Source organism: Dama dama, chromosome 8, assembly GCF_033118175.1.
Source record: "Dama dama isolate Ldn47 chromosome 8, ASM3311817v1, whole genome shotgun sequence".
In the NCBI taxonomy this organism is placed as follows: Eukaryota; Metazoa; Chordata; class Mammalia; order Artiodactyla; family Cervidae; genus Dama; species Dama dama.
Window position 1 is genome coordinate 767,202 of NC_083688.1, and position 17,869 is coordinate 785,070.

Genomic DNA, 17,869 nt, shown 5'->3' on the forward strand with positions numbered 1-17,869 from the left:
TGTCTCCTGCATTGGCAGGTGGATTCTTTACCATTGAGCTACCTGGGAAGCCCGCTGTGAGGTTTAAACACAAATAAATTATCAAATCCCTGGACTAGGAAATGGCACCCCACTCCAGTATTCTTGCCTGGAAAATTCCACGGGCAGAGGAGCCTGGCGGGCTACAGTCCACAAGGCTGAAAGAGTCGGACACGACTGAGCAACTGAACTCAAATTATTAAACACATGTCATGAATGTACAAGGTGCCCATAAGGCTGCCTGGTACAGAATAAGTCAGCTAGCAATATTAAGTAAACAAGATCTGCAAAGAAAAAGAACAGTCCTCAGGTGGGGAGCACCTGGGGCTTGGGGTTGGCACCAGGAAACGCGGGGTGTGCGGGGAGGAGTTCAGAAGCTGCTTGGAGGAGCTGAGAGGAGCCGAGACTTGCCAGGCTTGCAGAGGTCTGGGGGCCACGCGCCAGGCAAGGGGAACAGCACCTGCAGAGGCCCTGAAGCAGGGAGGAGGAGGTGCGGTCAGGGGCCAAAAGCGGTGCCCACGAAACCAGCGAGGCTGGCGTGGATGCAGGCAGGTCAGCAGGGGGTGGGATCAGCCAGTGAGGCGGGGCCTGACACCCTGGGGGGGGGGGGGGGGCGCTCAGACACCGCAGGTCCTAGCCCTTTGATCTGGATCCTAATGATACTTTGTAAAACACTCACACCAACAGTCAGAGAGACCAGCGACCTGAGTTGAGTTGAGGGAGTGATGGGGGATGAATTTAGATTTGGCAGGCTCTCCTTCAAGGCTGGGGGCTTCCCAGGTGGCTTGGCAGTAAAGAATCTGCCTGCCAATGCAGGAGACGCGGGTTCTGTCTCTGGGAAGATCCCCTGGAGGAGGGCACGGCAACCCACTCCAGTATTCCTCCTTGGAGAATCCCAAGGACAGAGGGGCCTGGCGGACTACAGTCCGTGGGGTCACAAAGAGTTGGACCCGACTGAGCGCCTGAGCACACAGGCACCCCCAAGGCAGGATACGTAACTGCCCTGTGCCGTGTGCCCTGTATTTTACTGCACTGATGTCTGGGACTCCTTCCCCGGTACCCCCTTTCCTGTCTTCTGTCGGAGGGTGATGGGCCAGGCCCTGCTGGGAGAAATGTCTGGTCAGCCTCTGCCTTGGGGAATCTCAGAAGGTGCACAGGATCGCTTCTCCTTCCGACCTCAGGGGCACATCATGAGGTCAGATGCAACCAGGAGAAAGCCCTACAGAAGCAAGAGACAGCTGATAACCTCATTCCTGCCCTGAAGCTCCTGCAGACCTTGGAAACGGCCTGAAGCTCCTGCAGACCTTGGAAACGGGTATGGAGAGAGCTCACAACCCAGTCAAGAACTCCCCCTCCAGCTGGATGCGTGAACCCAGGGTGGGACAGGGCTTGTGGGTCAGAGGGCAAGTTGGGCAGAGTGCAACTACTCTGTCAACTTATTCCAAGGCTGCTCGTTCTCCAGGCTCCCAGGGGATCTGGCAGAGGTGAGCAGGGAGGATGAAATAGACATGGGGGTGCTGCTCACTCAGCACTTTCTCTCCAACAAGTCAGAACCAGATGTGGACCCAAGCCAGCCTGCCGAAGCAGCAGCTGCGGGCTGAAGGGACTGTCGGGGGAGACTGTGCAGGCATGCGCTGGACCTCAGATAAGCGCTGCATGGGGGGCGGGGAGGGGAGAGGAAATGGCAAGTATCTTTAACAAGGATCCTGGAGTAAATCTCTACAAAAAAATGTCCTACTTCCTTCTTTCTGTGCATCTGTTTTTAGCTTGTTGCAGGCCAGCCCTCAGAATGTCTCTGGGTCAGGTCATCATCCCCAGAGGACTGGTTTTGCCGGGAGAGGGTGGGTGACCTTCGGGGCCAGCCGAGGAAGGGGCAGGCGAAGCCCCTGCCTTGTGTCTGGAGGTGAAGGAGGTCTGTGTGCATTTCAGGAAAGGGGACCCAGAGGCTTTGGGGAAGGGGGTGGGTGTTGAGGTCTGTTCACTCATCTTTGTGATTCAGGACTGAGGGGTCAAGACACCACTCCCTCACTAACAGGGCCTAAGGCCCACCACCTTGTCCCTCAGGGTCTCCTTGGAGACTGGAGACCCTGGGGGCATCACGTGGGTTTTGAGTCAGGACTTGCATCTGGGTGGGGAAGGGCTCAGTGGGAAGTGGAAGGTCAGTTGGGGGTGGGTGACATCTCCGGGGGCGGTGAGTGTCTCATGGCCCTGGTGGGGGGTGGGAGGGACACAGGCTCAGACGGTCATTTAATTCAATCTGAACAGGAGGTTAGCGGGGCTTCCCCAGTGGCTCAGTGATAAAGAATCTGCCTGTAGTGCAGGAGACCCAAGAGATGCGAGTTTGATCCCTGGGTTGAGAAAATCCCCTGGACTCCAGTATTCTTGCCTGGAGAATTCCACGGACAGAGGAGCCCAGCAGGCTACATTCCATGGGGTCACAAAGAGTCGGACACAACTGAAGTGGCTGAGGACACAGCGGTTAGAGAGGAGATTAAGAGCATGAGTTCTCAGCCAGACAGGACTAGACCTGAGTCCTGTGCGACATCAGGCAAATGGCTACACCTCTCTGAGCCTCACTTTCCTCATCTACAAAGTGAGATGGTCCAAGGACAACCTCCAAGGTCTGTGGGCAGTTGTGTAGTCGCTCAGTCGTGTCCGACTCTTTGCGACCCCATGGACTGCAGCTCGCCAGACTCCTCTGTCCTCCACTCCTTCCCACAGTTTGCTCACATTCATGTCCCTTGGGTTGGTGATGCTATCTTATCCTCTGCCATGCTGACAGCTGTTATCATCATCACAGTATCAGAAGCGACAACAGCTCAGTCTCCCTAGTATGGGGAGGGGCTTCCTTCCACTAGACCAGTGGTTCTCAGCTGGAGGTCACTTGGCCCACCAGGGACGTCTGGGTTATCTGGAGATGTTTCCAGGTGTCACAATTGGGGGTTGCTACTGACATCCATGGGCTTCCCAGGTGGCACTAGTGGTACAGAACCCCCCTGCCAATGTAGGAGACATAGGAGACGCGAGTTCTCCTATGGAGAGGGCACGTGGAGGAGGGCACGGCAACCCACTCCAGTACTCTTGCCTGGAGAATCCAATGGACAGAGCAGCCTGGAGGGCTACAGTCCATGGGGTCACAGAGAGTCGGACACGACTGAGCGCCTAAACATGCACTGGCATCTAGGGGTGAGAAGCCAGGGACGCTGCTAAACATTGTCCAATGCCCAGGACACCCCAGGGACAGTGAATCATCCTGGCCCAAACGCGGTGGTGCCGAGGCTGAGATGTGTCGCTCTAGACCCATGCTGGGCAGGTCACACGGCGGTCACAGCCACCTGTGACTGTCAGTGCCTGAAGTGCGGTTAGTCCGCACGGAGGTGTGCTGAACAATGCAACACACACACTGAGTTTCCAACACTTAGCATGAAAAAGAGAACGTCAAACTAGCTCATGAACAATTTTATATGGATTATATATTGAAATGCTAATATTTGGGATATATTAGGTTAAAGTGTATATTATTATTATTATGGGCTTCCCAGCTGGCACTTGTGGTACAGAACCCACCTGCCAGTGCAGGAGACTAAGACTCATGGGTTTCATCCCTGGGTCAGGAAGATCCCCTGGAGGAGGGCATGGCAGCCCACTCCAGTGTTCTTGCCTGGAGAATCCCATGGACAGAGGAGCCTGGCGGGCTATAGGTCATAGGGTTGCAAAGGGTCAGACACAATTGAAGTGACTTAACACGCATGCATATATTATTATAATCAATTTACCTGCTTATTTTAACCTTAAAAATACAGTTACTAGAATATTAAAGATTACACACGTGGCTCTCTTTGTGGCTTGCATTCTATCTCCACTGGACAGCAGGGGTCTAGAGTGTACTGCGTCTCTGCCGGGGGTGTGAGAGGGTCTCAAGTCAAATGCAGGAGGGAGGTGAGGGTCACAGGGGCTGTGACTGGCTTCTTGAGAAGGGACAGAGGGGACTGTCACACTTCCGTGCCCTGCTAGAGGGGGGATGAGTCCACCCTTCACCCGTTCTCTGCCAGGACAGAGGGTGGGCCTGAGCCTGACCCCTTCTTGACTCTCCATCCCCCAATGGAGGCATCGTGCCAGCCTCTCGGGCTGCACTAAAAGTGCCCCAGTGGACAAACAGGCGGGTATGGTGACAGCTGAAGCTTAGAGGCCCGAGTGTCCTGGCTCCCGGCCCACTTGCTGGCAGTGCCCAGTTAGGACGGGGGGTGGGGAAGGGAGGGGAGCGCCCCCAGGGCCACCGAGGCCTGGACCACACCGCACTTCTGAGTTGTGACCCTGAGGTTTACACATGGACAACTGAAGGCAGGGGCCGGCGGGTGGACAGGGCCCCTGGTCTGCACGGTGACCGGCTCTCTGCCCTCGGGGTACGTCAGTGCCTGCTCAGGAGGAAGGGGGCAGGGGCCTGGCCTGGCAGGGCCACTGGAGGCGACAGAGGGAATGGGCTGGGGAAAGTGTAGGGGAAGACACAGGGACGGGGTGTCGGAGGGGCTGGGAGAGGCCGGGTGCCCGACGACAGAGTGATTTGGGAGCAGTAAGCCACTCAAGGCACAGAGCGGTTCGGGGGACTTGCCCGCAGGCATCAGCATGGGGTCCCCACCCGAGTCCTCTATGCTCCCTCCTCTCAGCACTGACCCGTCCCGTGCCAGCAACGGGGAACACTTCGAGGGCCTGGAGCAGAGGGCTGCAGGGCCCCGCCAGGGACTCTCCGCCGCTTCCTTCGCACCAGTCTGGGACTTGGCCGCTTCCTGGCAGGTGCGGGAGTGGTGGGGCGCTTACTTCCATTCCCCCATACCATGGCCTGCGGTCTCAGAAATCCTGCACCCCACCAGAGTTTGAGGATGGGAGGACAGGGCCAGTGAGAACAGGGTCCTGAATCAGCAGAGCTCTTCTGACAAAGACCCCCACATCCGCACCCTCCTTCTGGTGGAACAAGGCCCCTCCCTGATCCCAGGGTGAAGTCAGGGGAAGGCATTTGGGGACAGGGCGCTCCTGGCCAGTGCTTGGGGACAGACAATCACCCCGAGCCCCCACAGGGTGAAATTGGAGCCCAGGCTACCCCTTGGCCAGATTCCTGCTGGCCATGGCCCAAGCCGATCCAGGAAGAAGTTCAGCCGGTCTGGGAGTCAGGGGAGGGTCTGGGCTGAGCTGGGAGGTGAGCCAGAGGGTCTGGGGGCTTCAGGGAGCTGCTAAGGGCAGAGCGCCGAGGGGAAAGAGAAGAGGCTGGGGAAGCCAAGGGGAGCCCAGGTCGTCCCCGGGGAGGGGCTGGAGAGGGTCGGGGGCGGGAAGGCTGGGGAGAAGCAGCGGGGGTTTTGGGAATGGGTAGTGCGGGTGCCCAAGCTGGGTCTGAGTATCTGGGGGGTCTCTGGATGTGGGGGAGTCTGACACAAGGTTTGGGGGCTGGTTCTCAGGATTTCTGCGCGCGGGGGCCTCGGACGAGGGGCGACTCGGGCTGGAGGCAGCCTGTCCGTGTCCCCGAGTCCGGCGACGGTCTCGGGTTTTCTGGGCCCCGATTTCGGGCCCAGCCCGCAGGCGGAGGGGCGCGGCGGCCCGGCTCACCTGTAGACGTCGGTCCAGAGGTGCGTGCCCAGCACGTACACCGCCTCGACGCGGCTGCCGTACTGCAGCCGCACCGTCCGCTCGCGCAGCATCCTCGCGCAGCGCCCGGCCGCTCCCCGTAGCACCTGCCGCAGGTGAGCCCCTCCCAACCGCCCGCCGGCGGTCCGCGCCCAGCCTTTATCGGGACGCCGGTGGGCGGGGCAGCCCGCGGCCTCCTCGCGCAGTGGGCCGCGGGCCCGTCCGTCAAGCGTGGCCACGCCCCCCGCTTGGTCTGGGTGACGTCAACTGTTGAGTTGCTCCTTCTTTCATTCAACACTTTCCGCTGGCCCCCAGCTGCCCGGCGCCAGGACGCAGGGCCAGCCGCCCCTCTGGGCGCCCCCAGCCCCGCGGGCAGATAATGCAAACGCCATAAGGGGCGGGGACAGAGCGAGTGGATGCGCTGACCCAGCCAGGGCTGGGGAGTGAGCCTTCTTAAAGGAGGGGTTTGCATTTCTCGAATAACGAGTGATGTTGAGCGTCTTTGTGTTTCTTAGCCATCTGTGTGTCTTCTTTGGAGAAACGTCTGTTTAGGTCTTCTGCCCAAGCCAGGGCAAGCTTGCTGTACGGAGCAGGGCACTAAAGCCAGTGCTCCGTGACGACCTGGAGGAACAGGGTGGGGAGGGACGCGGGAGGGGGGTTCAGGGTGGAGGGGACACGTGTGCACCTATGGCCGATTCATGCTTATGTATGGCAAAAACCATCACAGTATTTAAAGTAATTATCCTCCAATTAAAATAAATAACTTAAAAAAAAAGAGGGATTTTCAGACTGAGGGGAAGGGCAGAGAGGGAGCTTCCTGACCAAATGGGGCCTGACTGCTCCCCCAAGCCCCGCAACAATCAGGCCAATATTACAGAGGGGATGTGGGGAGGGGGGTGGCAGTGGGGCCGGAATGTCAAGCCAAGGCGCTGATTGATGGGTGGGCAATGACAGCCCTGGCACGGGGTCCTCAGTGAGGAGTGGTGGGGGCGGAATTGAAGGAAGCCCTTCTGGCTGTCCTGGACGGAGTGCCAGGAGGTGTTCTGGGCAGGGTCTATGAAGACACCTGCTGGGCTGCTGAGAGCTCTGGAGAGAAGGGGATTATCTGACCAGTGTTTGTGGACTGAAATATTGATGTTCCCGTGCAGGGACAGTGAAGGATCACTGGGGCCCTGGGCAAAAGAGGGTGCCCCTGCAGAGGTCAGCCTGTGACTTGTGGGCCCGCTGGAGGTGCAGAATGGCATTGGGCGGGATCCCCATCCCAGACCCTTCCAGCTCTGAAGCCAAGCCAGATAATTCACAAAGGACTGAGTGGCCCTTGGTAGAAGGGGCCGGAAGTGAGGTGTTTCTGAGAGGGCAGAGGTTGTAAGAAGGACGTGCAGGCTGGAGGGGAGGGGGCAGGTCTGCTGGGGGATGGGAGCCGTGGGATGGGGTGCATCTGAGTAAGAGGCTTCAGGCTCACAACTGCTCAGAGCGGAGACACACCCAGACGCCTGACCCCAGAGACCTCCTTGAGGGGGCCCACATTAGGAGATGGCTAAGAGCCCAGCTGCTCCGGGGCAGCTGAGATCTAGGGGGCACACAGCTGGGGAAGGGGGAAGGCCTGAGTCAGGCTGGGGGGGCAGTGCATCTGCCCCCAGGGTGCTCAGACCTAGGAAGACCTGGTGACTTTTGACAGGTTCCTGCAGCCACTGGGTGCACCATCCAGTCAGAAGGCAGGGTGGCCACCTACCAAAACGGTAAAGTGTTTGTGCAGCTCAGAACTAACCCCGAGGCCCCCAGGGTGGACTGTTGTCTGGGCGTCTCTTTATCAAAATTAGTTTTGAGCCCCTACTATGTGGCAGATACAGGACATATGCCAGGGTACCCACATTCCTGGGGATCATAGAATCCAGCACCCTCACGTCACCTGCTGGGACCCAGAATGGGGGGAAAGTACTGCACCCCCACTGAGGTCTGGGCGGGTCATCACAGGTGCAGGGGAGAGAGAAACAGGCAAAGGTGGTGACTGCCAGGAGACAAGGAGGAACAGCGGGCCCTGAACGCATTCCTTCTGTGTGCTGGGCGCTGCTCCAGCGGCACTTTTCATGTATTAGAATTGGATCTTTATACGCTCCCAATCACCCCGCCACTTTACAGATGAAGAAATTGAGCCACAGAAACGTTCAAGAATGTGCCCTTGGTTGGTCTCATAGCGCCTACGAGCACGGAGCCAGGAAAGAAACTTGCACGGGTGTGTGTGGGGGGTGTGGGGGCCAGGTAGGGGTAGGGGCAAGGCGGGTAAGAGCAGGAAGGAATGCTGTCCCTTGCTTGGTGGACGAGGAAGCCCAAGTTCTAACCCCAGTCATGCCTCTGTGGGACCTGGGACCTCATTTTCCTTATCTTCCTGATCAGTGAACAAGGTGATCTCTCTCTCAGCCTAGATATAAGAATGATTTGATATGAGACAATGTATGGAAGATACTAGCACAATCTCTGGTACAAGGCGAGTGCTCAAGAAATCAAATTCCCTCTTCTTAAAAAAAAAAAAATCCCACCCAGGCCTGGTTGACCCGCGTTCAGGGCTCCCATCCCTGGCTTGGGGCCTGTGATGCTGGGTCAGAGCGCGTGGTTGGTGGGACAGGAGCCTCCGGGTGCCCAAGGGTTTAAAATAGCTGAAGTGGTCACAGCTGTTGGTGGATTCAGGGCCGGAGGTCTCACCCATCACGACTGCTCCCCTGGGGCCAGGAAGAGCCACGGGGCACCTCATTGTGCCTTTTGGGGAAGGCCAGCAAAGGGCAGGCTTAGCTGGGGCCAGTTTTGGCTCCAACCCGCACCCCACACCCCCAACTCACTCAGGCTCCTGCCAAGCAAGTGGCCGGAGAGGCTGGGCTGGGAGAAGCCCATCTGAGCTGCTCCCTACTGGGACCCTATATTGGGGGGCGATCTGTGCCAGGCCTTGAGGGGAGCTGGGAGATGACCCAGATATCTCACAGGCCTGCCTTGTCCTCAAGTTCACTTAGGGCATCACACAGGCAAGAATTTAAAAAGAAATACATAAGTAGTATGTATTTCTTATTACACACTACAGTCAAATGTTTTTCTGACTGTGCCCTGCCACTTCGAGGATCTTAGTTTCCCAACCAGGGATCGAACTTGTGCCCCCCTTCACTGGAAGCTCGCAGTCCTAACCGCTGGACTGCCAGGGACTTCCCCTACCTGATCATTTTGGAAGAAGTTTTAAAAAAGGTCTCCCATGACCCCAGGACAGGGATGACCACTGTGAACATTTTGGTGGGTGATCTCACAGGGCCCACGCAGAGGCAGTGAGATGCTGCTGTAGGCGATTGCGCTTACTGAGTCCTCAGGCTGTGCCAGGACCTTCTCTAAGGGCTTGACACCTCTTAGCTCATTTAATCCTAACAGCCCTATGAGCTGGGAGCTAATAATATCTCTAATTTGCACAGAGGCACCAATCAGCCTGGAGGTGAAAGCATGCGTGGCTTTTGGACTTGGCAAACCTGGGGTCAAGTCCAGTTCAGCTCCTCAGAAGCAGGGGATGTCTCTGGGCCTCGCTTTCTTCTTCTGTACAGGAGATCCTAGCAGTACCCAGCCCACAGGGTTGTAGGAATAACCAGCTGATCCCGAGCAAAATGCTTAGCGCACCAGGACCACAGACTCAAGTTCTAGTGGACAGCAATGATTTTCTACGCCTGTATATAGTTCAGTTTTTAGAAAAACAGCCTCAAACTGCACATGTTATTTAATAACACACTTTAAAAACCTCTGCAGTGTGTCACATTCATTCTGGTGCAGCAAAAAAGACGTGAGACTTTTCTTAAATAAAAATGAGACTTTTCTGATTGTTGTTTAGTCACTAAGTTGTCCGACTCTTTTTCAACTCCATGGACTGTAGTCTGCCCAGCTCCCTCAGTCGATGGGATTTCCCAGGCAAGAATATTGGAGTGGGTTGCCATTTCCTTCATCACAGAATTTTCCAGACCCAGGGATCTAATGCATTGCATCAAGCCCGCATGTCCTGCCTTGCAGGCAGATTCCTTACCACTGAGCCATTGCAGACAGATTCTTTACCACTGAGCCCCCTGGGAAGCCCTTCTTTTCTAATAAACAAGGAAAACAAGGAAATAACGAACAGGCTAGGCAAACAACATAAACAGGCCTGAGAGAGCTGAGCAATCTTGGTCATTCTTTGGGCTTCTCTGGTGGCTCAGCAGTAAGGACCCACCTGCCAACACAGGAGGTACGGGTTCGATGCCTGGTTGGGAAGATCCCCTGAAGGAACTGGCAACTCACCCCGGTATTTTTGCCTGGGGAATCTCATGAACAGAGAAACCTGGCGGGCTACAGCCCACGGGGTCACAGAGAGCTGGACACAACTTAGTGACTAAACAACAACAACAACAGCTAACAAACACTTGTAGCTGGACTTGCCCTTCACAAAGCCGGTCACCTCCGACTCCACTGAATCACACTCTGCACCTGGCATTCTTCACCCCCTACAGTCCCTCGTAGCATTCTCCATTTCAGAAAGAAGGTCATGGGCTGATAACTTCAGAAAAGACCAACCCCAGTTAACTGAGCTACCTGATGCCAGCTGTGGCTGGTCTGAAGTTCTGCAAAAGAAAAAAAAAGCAAGACCTTCCTGAGGATATGAAGTCTCCCCTGTTCCCCAGGGCAGAGGGCACATTTCTTGAGGCACTAGCAAGCTGGTGTCCCCTTTGCCTGGCAAAGAATAAAGCTACACTTCCTTTTTTATTTTCCCCCCAATCTGTCTCCTTATGTCTTCTCAGCGCTGGTGAACAGGGAACCAAGATTTTGGCATCAGTCCCCGTTCACATTGCCCAGGACTTCACAGTTTGCAAATCAAAGCAGAGTTCTAATAAGCTGAGGAGACTCAGAGAAGCGAAGGATGGGTGCAGGGTGTCCCAGCCAGACTGCAGATGGAGCGCCCCAGGGTAGGGAGCAGCGGACATGGTTCAGTGAGGCCCCGGGTGCCAGGCCGTCCCGGGCACCAGGTGGTCCGAGAGCTGGTATAGCAACCCCGGTACAGTCGTGGCCTCGAGGGAGGGGAGGGCAGGAGCGGGGGGGCCCTGTGATCATCTTCAGGCCCCCCTGGAGCCACCCAAGCAGACGACTCTGTCTAAAATCCTTAAATATGGAAGCTCTGGAGGGGCCGCTGAGCAGGGCCCTGAGGGGCCCAGAGGAGGGGACGCAGGCTGCCTTGCAGACCAAGGGCGTGGATTTGGGTGGTCCTGGAGGGGCGGGCGGACCATGAGGAGGGGAAGACGGGAAAGGGTGTTGGTGACGGAGGTACACACGGGAGGGCCCGGTGAGCTCCATCTGGCCAGGCTGGGGGTGGGGAGAGGCTGGCTGCCATGGCCATGTCACACCAGGTCTTATCTTATGTCCCATAAAGGACTTTTGGTTTTATCTCAAGGTCACAGGAAAGCTGGGGAAGGACCTTGACAAATGGCAATGACCTGATGCGTGCTTTAGAAAATCGCTGTGGCTGCCATGAGAGCCAAAGTCCACAGGTTCTGATGCGGGGCCAGCCAGAGCAGTGAGGTGATGGGCCTGGGCCGTCACAGGAGAGGCAGTGATGTGGTGGATGCTTTAGGAAGACCCCTCTGCCTGCCACGCAGGGCTGAATTCAGCAGGAGTTCTGACAAGAGGCCGGAGTGCTGAGGTGATGGGCCTGGGTCATTGTCCCCAAGCAGCTTCTCTGGGCCCAGGGACCTCCTCAACCCCCAACTCTGCCCTCAGGGCAGCTCCCCACATCCTGGGTCTCCGTTTGGGCCTCGTAGCCCCTTTCCCCAGCCAAGCCCACCCTCTCATCCCACCCCCTCGGAAGGGGTCGCTGGCCGGCCAGTGAAGGACAGGCTCTGGGATGCGGGATTCATCCTCCTTCTGTTCCAGCCCTTGGTCCTGCTGGATATTTCCCTTACGGGGAGGGCAGGGCTGGGGCTTCCCTGGTGGCTCAGATGGTCAAGAATCTGCCTGCAATGTAGGAAATCCAGGTTCGATCCCTGAGTTAGGAAGCTTCCCTGGAGAAGGAAAGGGCAACCCATGTCAGGATTCTGGCCTGGAGAATCCCATGGACAGAGGAGCCTGGAGGGCTACAGTCCATGGAGTCACAAAGAGTCAGACAGGACTGAGCCACTAACACAGTTACAGTTGCAGGGCTGGGGTGCTGCTCTATTATATTTATGCCAGCGGCTGGAGCGAGGCTGTTCTTCAGCCACTAATGCCACAGGCATTCAGAATGAGGGGCCTGTGTCCTGCTCTATACTCACCCTTCAAAGCCTTCCGGGACGACTGTCACCTACAGACATTTATTTTAAGGAATTGCTTCATGCGGTTGTGGGGGCTGGCCATTCTGAAGTTTGTCGAGCAGGCAGGCTGGCTGGCAATTCGGGGAGAGTTGATGCCGCAGCCTTGAGTCTGAAATCTGCAGGCTGGCCATTCAGGCAGGGTTTCTGTGATGTATTCTTTCTTTTTTTTTGCTGCGTTGGGTCTGAGTTGCTGCGGCACGCGGTGCTTTCATCCACGTTGCAGGCTGCTCTCGAGCTGTGGCCTGGGCTCAGCCGTGTGGAGTGAGGGCTTAGAAGTCTTGTAGCGTGTGAGCCGTACCAGGGTTCAGACCCGTGTGCCCGGCATTGGGAGGCGGACTCTGATGAATCATGGAACCTCCAGGAAGTTCCCACCTCCCCCTTTTAAAGATATTTATTTGGCTTCACTGGGTCTTAGTTGCAGTATGCGGGATCTTCAATTGTCGTGTGTGGAATCTGGTTCCCAGACCAGGGGTCGTACCCAGGGCCCTGCATTGGGGGTATGGAGTCTTAGCCACTGGACCACCAGGGAAGTCCCTGTATGATGTATTCTTGAGACAGAATTTCTTCTTCTTCCAGAAACCTCAGTCTTTGCTCGTAAGTCCTTCAACTGATTGGATGAGGCCCATCCACAGTATGAGGTGGTGGTGGTGGGGAGGGCAACCTGCTTTACACGAAATCTATGGATTTAAATGTTAACCATATCTAAAAAATACCTTCACAGCAACACCTAGTCTGTGTCTGAGTAGACAACTGGGGAGCCACATCGACATGTAAAACTAACCATCCTTAACCATGCCAGAGGGCTTCCCAGGTGGCGCTAGTGGTAAAGAATCTGCCTGCCAATGCAGGAGACATAAGAGACATGGGTGCGATCCCTGGGTCAGGAAGATCCCCTGGAGAAGAAAGGGCAACCCATGTCAGGATTCTGGCCTGGAGAATCCCATGGACAGAGGAGCCTGGTGGGCTACGGTCCATGTGGTTGCAAAGAGTTGGACACGACTGAAGTGGCTGAGCACATAGGCATGCAACCGTGCCAAAAAGTGGGCTAAGGCTCTGAGGCCGGGGTCACCACCCCATTTACGGGTTATGTCCTTGCCAGGCATTCTTGCTACAGCCCCAGAGGCAGCCTCCTTTTACATTCCAAAGGGTGAAATGACTTGCAGGTGGTCCTGTCCCTAAGTGCTGAGATTCAGACCCAGCTCAGTGGGAGGAAGGAACCTGGTCTCTCACTCCTTCCACGCCTCTAAAGCAAGCTACAAATGTAGACCCTGAAGAAGATGTGATGGGTCGAATCTCTGAAGAGCTTGCCAAGGGCCAGAGGAGGCTGACTGGTCTGTGTAGACCTGTGCTGCCCAGCATGGAGGGTAGCTGCTGACATCCAGGGTTACTGAGCACTTGAAATCTGGCTAGTCCAAACTGAGATGCTCTGTGAATGTAACATACACAGATTTCAAACAGTTTGTAAGAAAAAGAAAAGGTAATTGAAAACATATTGACTATATGTTGAAATGATAATATTTTGGATGTACTGGATTAGATAAAATATTATTCAAATTAATTTCACCCATCAATTTTGAAATGTGGCTACTAGAAAATCTAGAAGCACACATGAGGCATGAACTTGTGAGTTGCATTATATTTCTACTGGAATTGCTGGTCCAGACGCTTCTAAACTGTTAGGCAGGAACTGTCGGGACGTTGTCTGTGATCGTTGCTCCTGGGTTGAGCCCTGGGGCCTGGACACAGCAGGTACATATTTGGTGAGGAGAGTGGAATTGCTCTGGAGTTCCCCAGGCAACAGCGGAGTCTAGGGAAAGAAGATGCAGACGAGAAAAGGTGGAGGTTGGAAGAGGTGGTGACCACGAGGTGGCGCCAGACCCCCACTTTAGAAGCAGGAAGGGGGGAGGGTTTTCTTTTTTTTGTTTTTGTTTTTTCTTCCTCACCTCACCCGCAAGAAGCTGATCGCTCAAGGATGCCTCCTGCCTCAGCCCAGCCTCACTCGGCTCCTCTCTCTAGCTTTTGGGACCCTATCTCCCACAGCGGGGTGGGGTCAGGGTTCAGGGATTCAGTGTGAATCCTTAGAGGGGGGCCCTCTCCCTGGACAGGGGGGCAACTGAGGATGGAACCCTCATCTGCCTGCCTCTCCTGCATTGCAGGCGGAGTCTTTACCCACTGAGCCACCTGGGACCCAGAGAAGGGGGAGTGAGGCCCAAGAGCGTCAGTGACCTGCCCCAGCCTACTGAGAGCAGAGCAGGGCTCTGCTCTTCATCCTTTTCGCCGGTCTTGTCATAATGCCTTGGCCCCGTGGGCCTTGGTTGTTGATTCACTCTGACACTTAATAAATAATAAGTGTCACTTAATAAATTATAAGTGTCACTAATAGAGCACTTAATAAATAATCACTGAGATAAACAGTGACTGAGTATGTGCCATGCATTGGGCTGGGCAGGAGAAGGTGCACGCACACACACACCCTTTTTTAAGAATCCTTCCTAGGTGCTTGTAACTACCTGGACACCGGGGGACACCTATGGACTATGGGTGGATCTATGTCCTGGACCACCTGGACATATAATTATTCCTGCTACACCCCATGAGATGGTTAAATTCCCCATGTCTAGAAGCAGTTCTCTTGGATTTAAGCCCCAGGTCCGACACTTGCTGACTTTCGAGATCTTGGACAAGTCATTTTACTCGAGTCTTGATTTTCTCATTTGTGAAATGGGATAACCACGATCCTACTTCCCAGGTTGTCATGAGGTTTAAATGAAATAATACATATATAGGGCTAACAAAAAGTAGAAAGTGTTACATTCATCTTGCCTGTGATTTTTAAAAAAATTTTTAGAATGTATTTATTTGTTTAACTTGACTGTGTTGGGTCTTACTTAGTTGGCACGTGGGATCCAGTTCTCTGACCAGGGATGGAACCCTGGCCCCCTGCATTGGGAGTGCAGTCTTAACCACTGGACCACCAGGGAAATAAGTCACTTGCCTGTGGTTTTATTACTTTACAATATTGTAGTGGTTTTTGCCATACATTGACATGAATCAGCCATGGATTTACATGTGTTTCCCATCCTGAACCCCCCTGTCACCTCCCTCCCCATCCCATCCCTCTGGGTCTTACCAGTGCATCAGCCCTGAGCACTTGTCTCATGCATCCAACCTGGACTGGCGATCTGTTTCACACTTGATAATATACATGTTTCGATGCTGTTCTCTCAGATCATCCCACCCTCGCCTTCTCCCACAGAGTCCAAAAGTCTGTTCTATACATCCGTGTCTCTTTTTCTGTCTTGCATATAGGGTTATCGTTACCATCTTTCTAAATCCCACATATATGCGTTGCCTGTGGTTTCAATGGTCGTCACACAAGGCCTCTGCTGAACAGGGCTGCAGCAAAGGCATTGGCTAAGCACCAGCGTGAGGATGCACGGACGGCCTAGTGAGGGGCCCTGGGAAGCGCGTCCTGGGGCAGGACTTCAGCGCAAGTTGTTTGTTTGAGAGGCCGGCCCAGAAAATACCAGCAGGAGAAGGAGAAATTAATGCATAAACGTTAAGGCGCTAATGAGGAGAGCGGCATAAATTGGTTGACCTTGGTGGGCTACTGTAGCCTGTGCAGCCCTGAGTGGACATGAGTTTGAGCAACCCCAGGAGCCGGTGAAGGACAGGGAGGCCTGGCGTGCTGCAGTCCATGGGGTCGCAGAGAGTCGGACACGACTGAGCGACTGAACAAGAACTCAAAATTATTCCAGCGAGGGGTGAGGGAGCTGGGGTGTTCATCCTCCACCCTCCCACTGAATCACAGGTAGAGGGCTGTGTCTGGGTGGGGGCTGGGGTAGTTCCCAGGACTCCTGGCCTGTTGTCTGCTCATAAAGAAAATCTTCAGGCAGAGATACAAGTGCTGTTAGGAGTCTGACTGGTATGTACAGCCTCTGCTTCAGCAGAGAAAGGAAAAGTTAGTTCAAGCTAAGGAAAGAAGGGAAGGCTTCCTGGAAGAGGTGGCCTTCGCGCCCACCTGTGAAGGTTGGGTAGGAGTTTGACAGGCAGAAGTGGGGAGAGGCCTCTCTGTCAGGAGGCAGAGCGCAGCCAAGGAGGCCGAACGTGGAAGCTCTGGGTCAGCTGTGGGGGCACGTTTCGGGGATGAGGCCAGGAAGACCGTCCGGGGCTAGGCTATGGAGGCCTCGAGTGCCAGAGCAGAGAGCAATCTGGCTGGATGCTCTGGGCGGCGGGGAGCCACGCAAAGTAGAGCCCTCCGCTGCAGGCGGCGGTAGGTGGGAGGGACTCCCGAGAGCAGCTGGGAGTGGCGGGGACGGGCGTCCAGGTGGCACAGTGGAGCTGGCCTCGGGGGCAGGTTGGAGGTCGAAAGACTGTCCGGGTGAGCTCTAGAAGCCGCGGGGCTTGGGGATCTTTCTGCCCCTCTCCTGGGTAGACATCTCAGGCCAGCGCCTTTCTGAGCGGCTGTGAACGGCTGCGCCATATGCCCAGCTTCCGGCAGGGGCGCCAAGGACACAAAACCCTCAGCCTCTCGGCGCTCAGAGGGAGGCTCGTTCTGAGGCGGTCACCGCAGGGGCCGCTGTCTTCGGGGGAGCTGGCCGTGACGCAGCCGGGAGAACCCTGGAGTCGGCCGCCTGTGCCCACGCCGCCAGCTGAAAATGCAGGCGACTGAAAACATCTCCTTCACGCGATTGTTGTAAGGATGAGACGAGAGGAGTCACCTAAAGCCCCGGCCCGGAGTCGCTGCAGCTGCCACTGGTGGGCGGCACTCACCCAGGAGGGCTGAGGCCAGGAGGACGGGCGTCCGGAGGAGGTGGCGAGCAGCCCGGAGACCCGGGCCTTGCTGAGGGCCCAGTCCCTCCGGACAGTCGGGGACCTCCGACAGTCACTCGGACAGTGCGAGTGGGTGGCCTGATTTTAATTTCCATAGTTATTGTTACATGAATGTCAGTGAGCTTTTGGTGCTCTTGAGGGTAGCTTTTCTGAGTAGAAAAGTCTTCGCACTCCCCTTTTCTTTTAAAAAATTATTAGTTTATGATGTTCAATTTACTCTACTTATAAATCCAACACTCTCACGTTTGGCCTTTGAGTTAGGTTAAAAAGCTTCTTTTATGGATATAGCAACTTTGAAAATAGTTTTAAGGGGACATTAGATGAATGTTTATAATTAATTATAAACATAATTAATGGTTAATTAAATATGCTTAAACATCTTAAACTACATGTAAATTTAATATATTATTTCTTTTTAAAATACTTCACTTGCTTTAATGACAAAACTCACTCAAGCACTTAAATAGATCTTAGAAACCTAATAATTACATTTATAAATATGGTGAATTTAAATTCTCATAGCTATTCTAGTACTGTTGACAAATTTAGTAAGATTTTGACTTGAAAATCAGAAGTCTAAATCAATCAATGATTCATTTATGCATGTTAAATTAGAAATTTAAGAAAAATCTGTTATTCCCATAGAGCATATTCTTTTGAATATTACAAATATTTAAGATTTCAAGCATGCACCTCTTTTTTTTAAAATCTTGGACATTATCTCTCTTTATTTGATTTCATTATGAGTCTTTTAAAATTTTTTGCCTCTAAGATTGGAAAGCAATGTAGCATTATAATTATATTCACATATGGCCACGATTTTTGTTTTCTTAGGAATTTGAGCAATTTAACATGAGATTAAATGAAGTTTCTAAGAGAGTTTGGATGCTCTTGCTGCATCTAATATACTTTGGCACCCATTATTTCCTTTTAAAAAATATGTATTTTTTAAATTTTTATTTGCTCACTTGGCTGAGCTGGGTCTTAGCTGCGGCACGAGGGATCTTTCAAGTTGCGGCATGTGGGATCTAGTTCCCTGACCAGGACTTGAACCTGGGCCTCCTTCACTGGGA

General features: G+C 54.2%; 1 protein-coding gene across 2 annotated transcripts in view; it reads right to left on the bottom strand.

Annotated features, from left to right (window-relative positions):
* The window catches only part of PADI2 (peptidyl arginine deiminase 2), a 54,550-nt gene extending 48,798 nt beyond the window's left edge, over positions 1 to 5,752 (bottom strand). For both annotated transcript variants that reach the window (XM_061148018.1, XM_061148017.1), the window contains exon 1: positions 5,614 to 5,752. In XM_061148018.1, the coding sequence (XP_061004001.1) occupies positions 5,614 to 5,705 (92 nt within the window). In that variant the 5' untranslated portion in view covers positions 5,706 to 5,752. The remainder of the gene's footprint in view (positions 1 to 5,613) is intronic.
* Between the last annotated feature and the right edge of the window lie 12,117 nt (positions 5,753 to 17,869).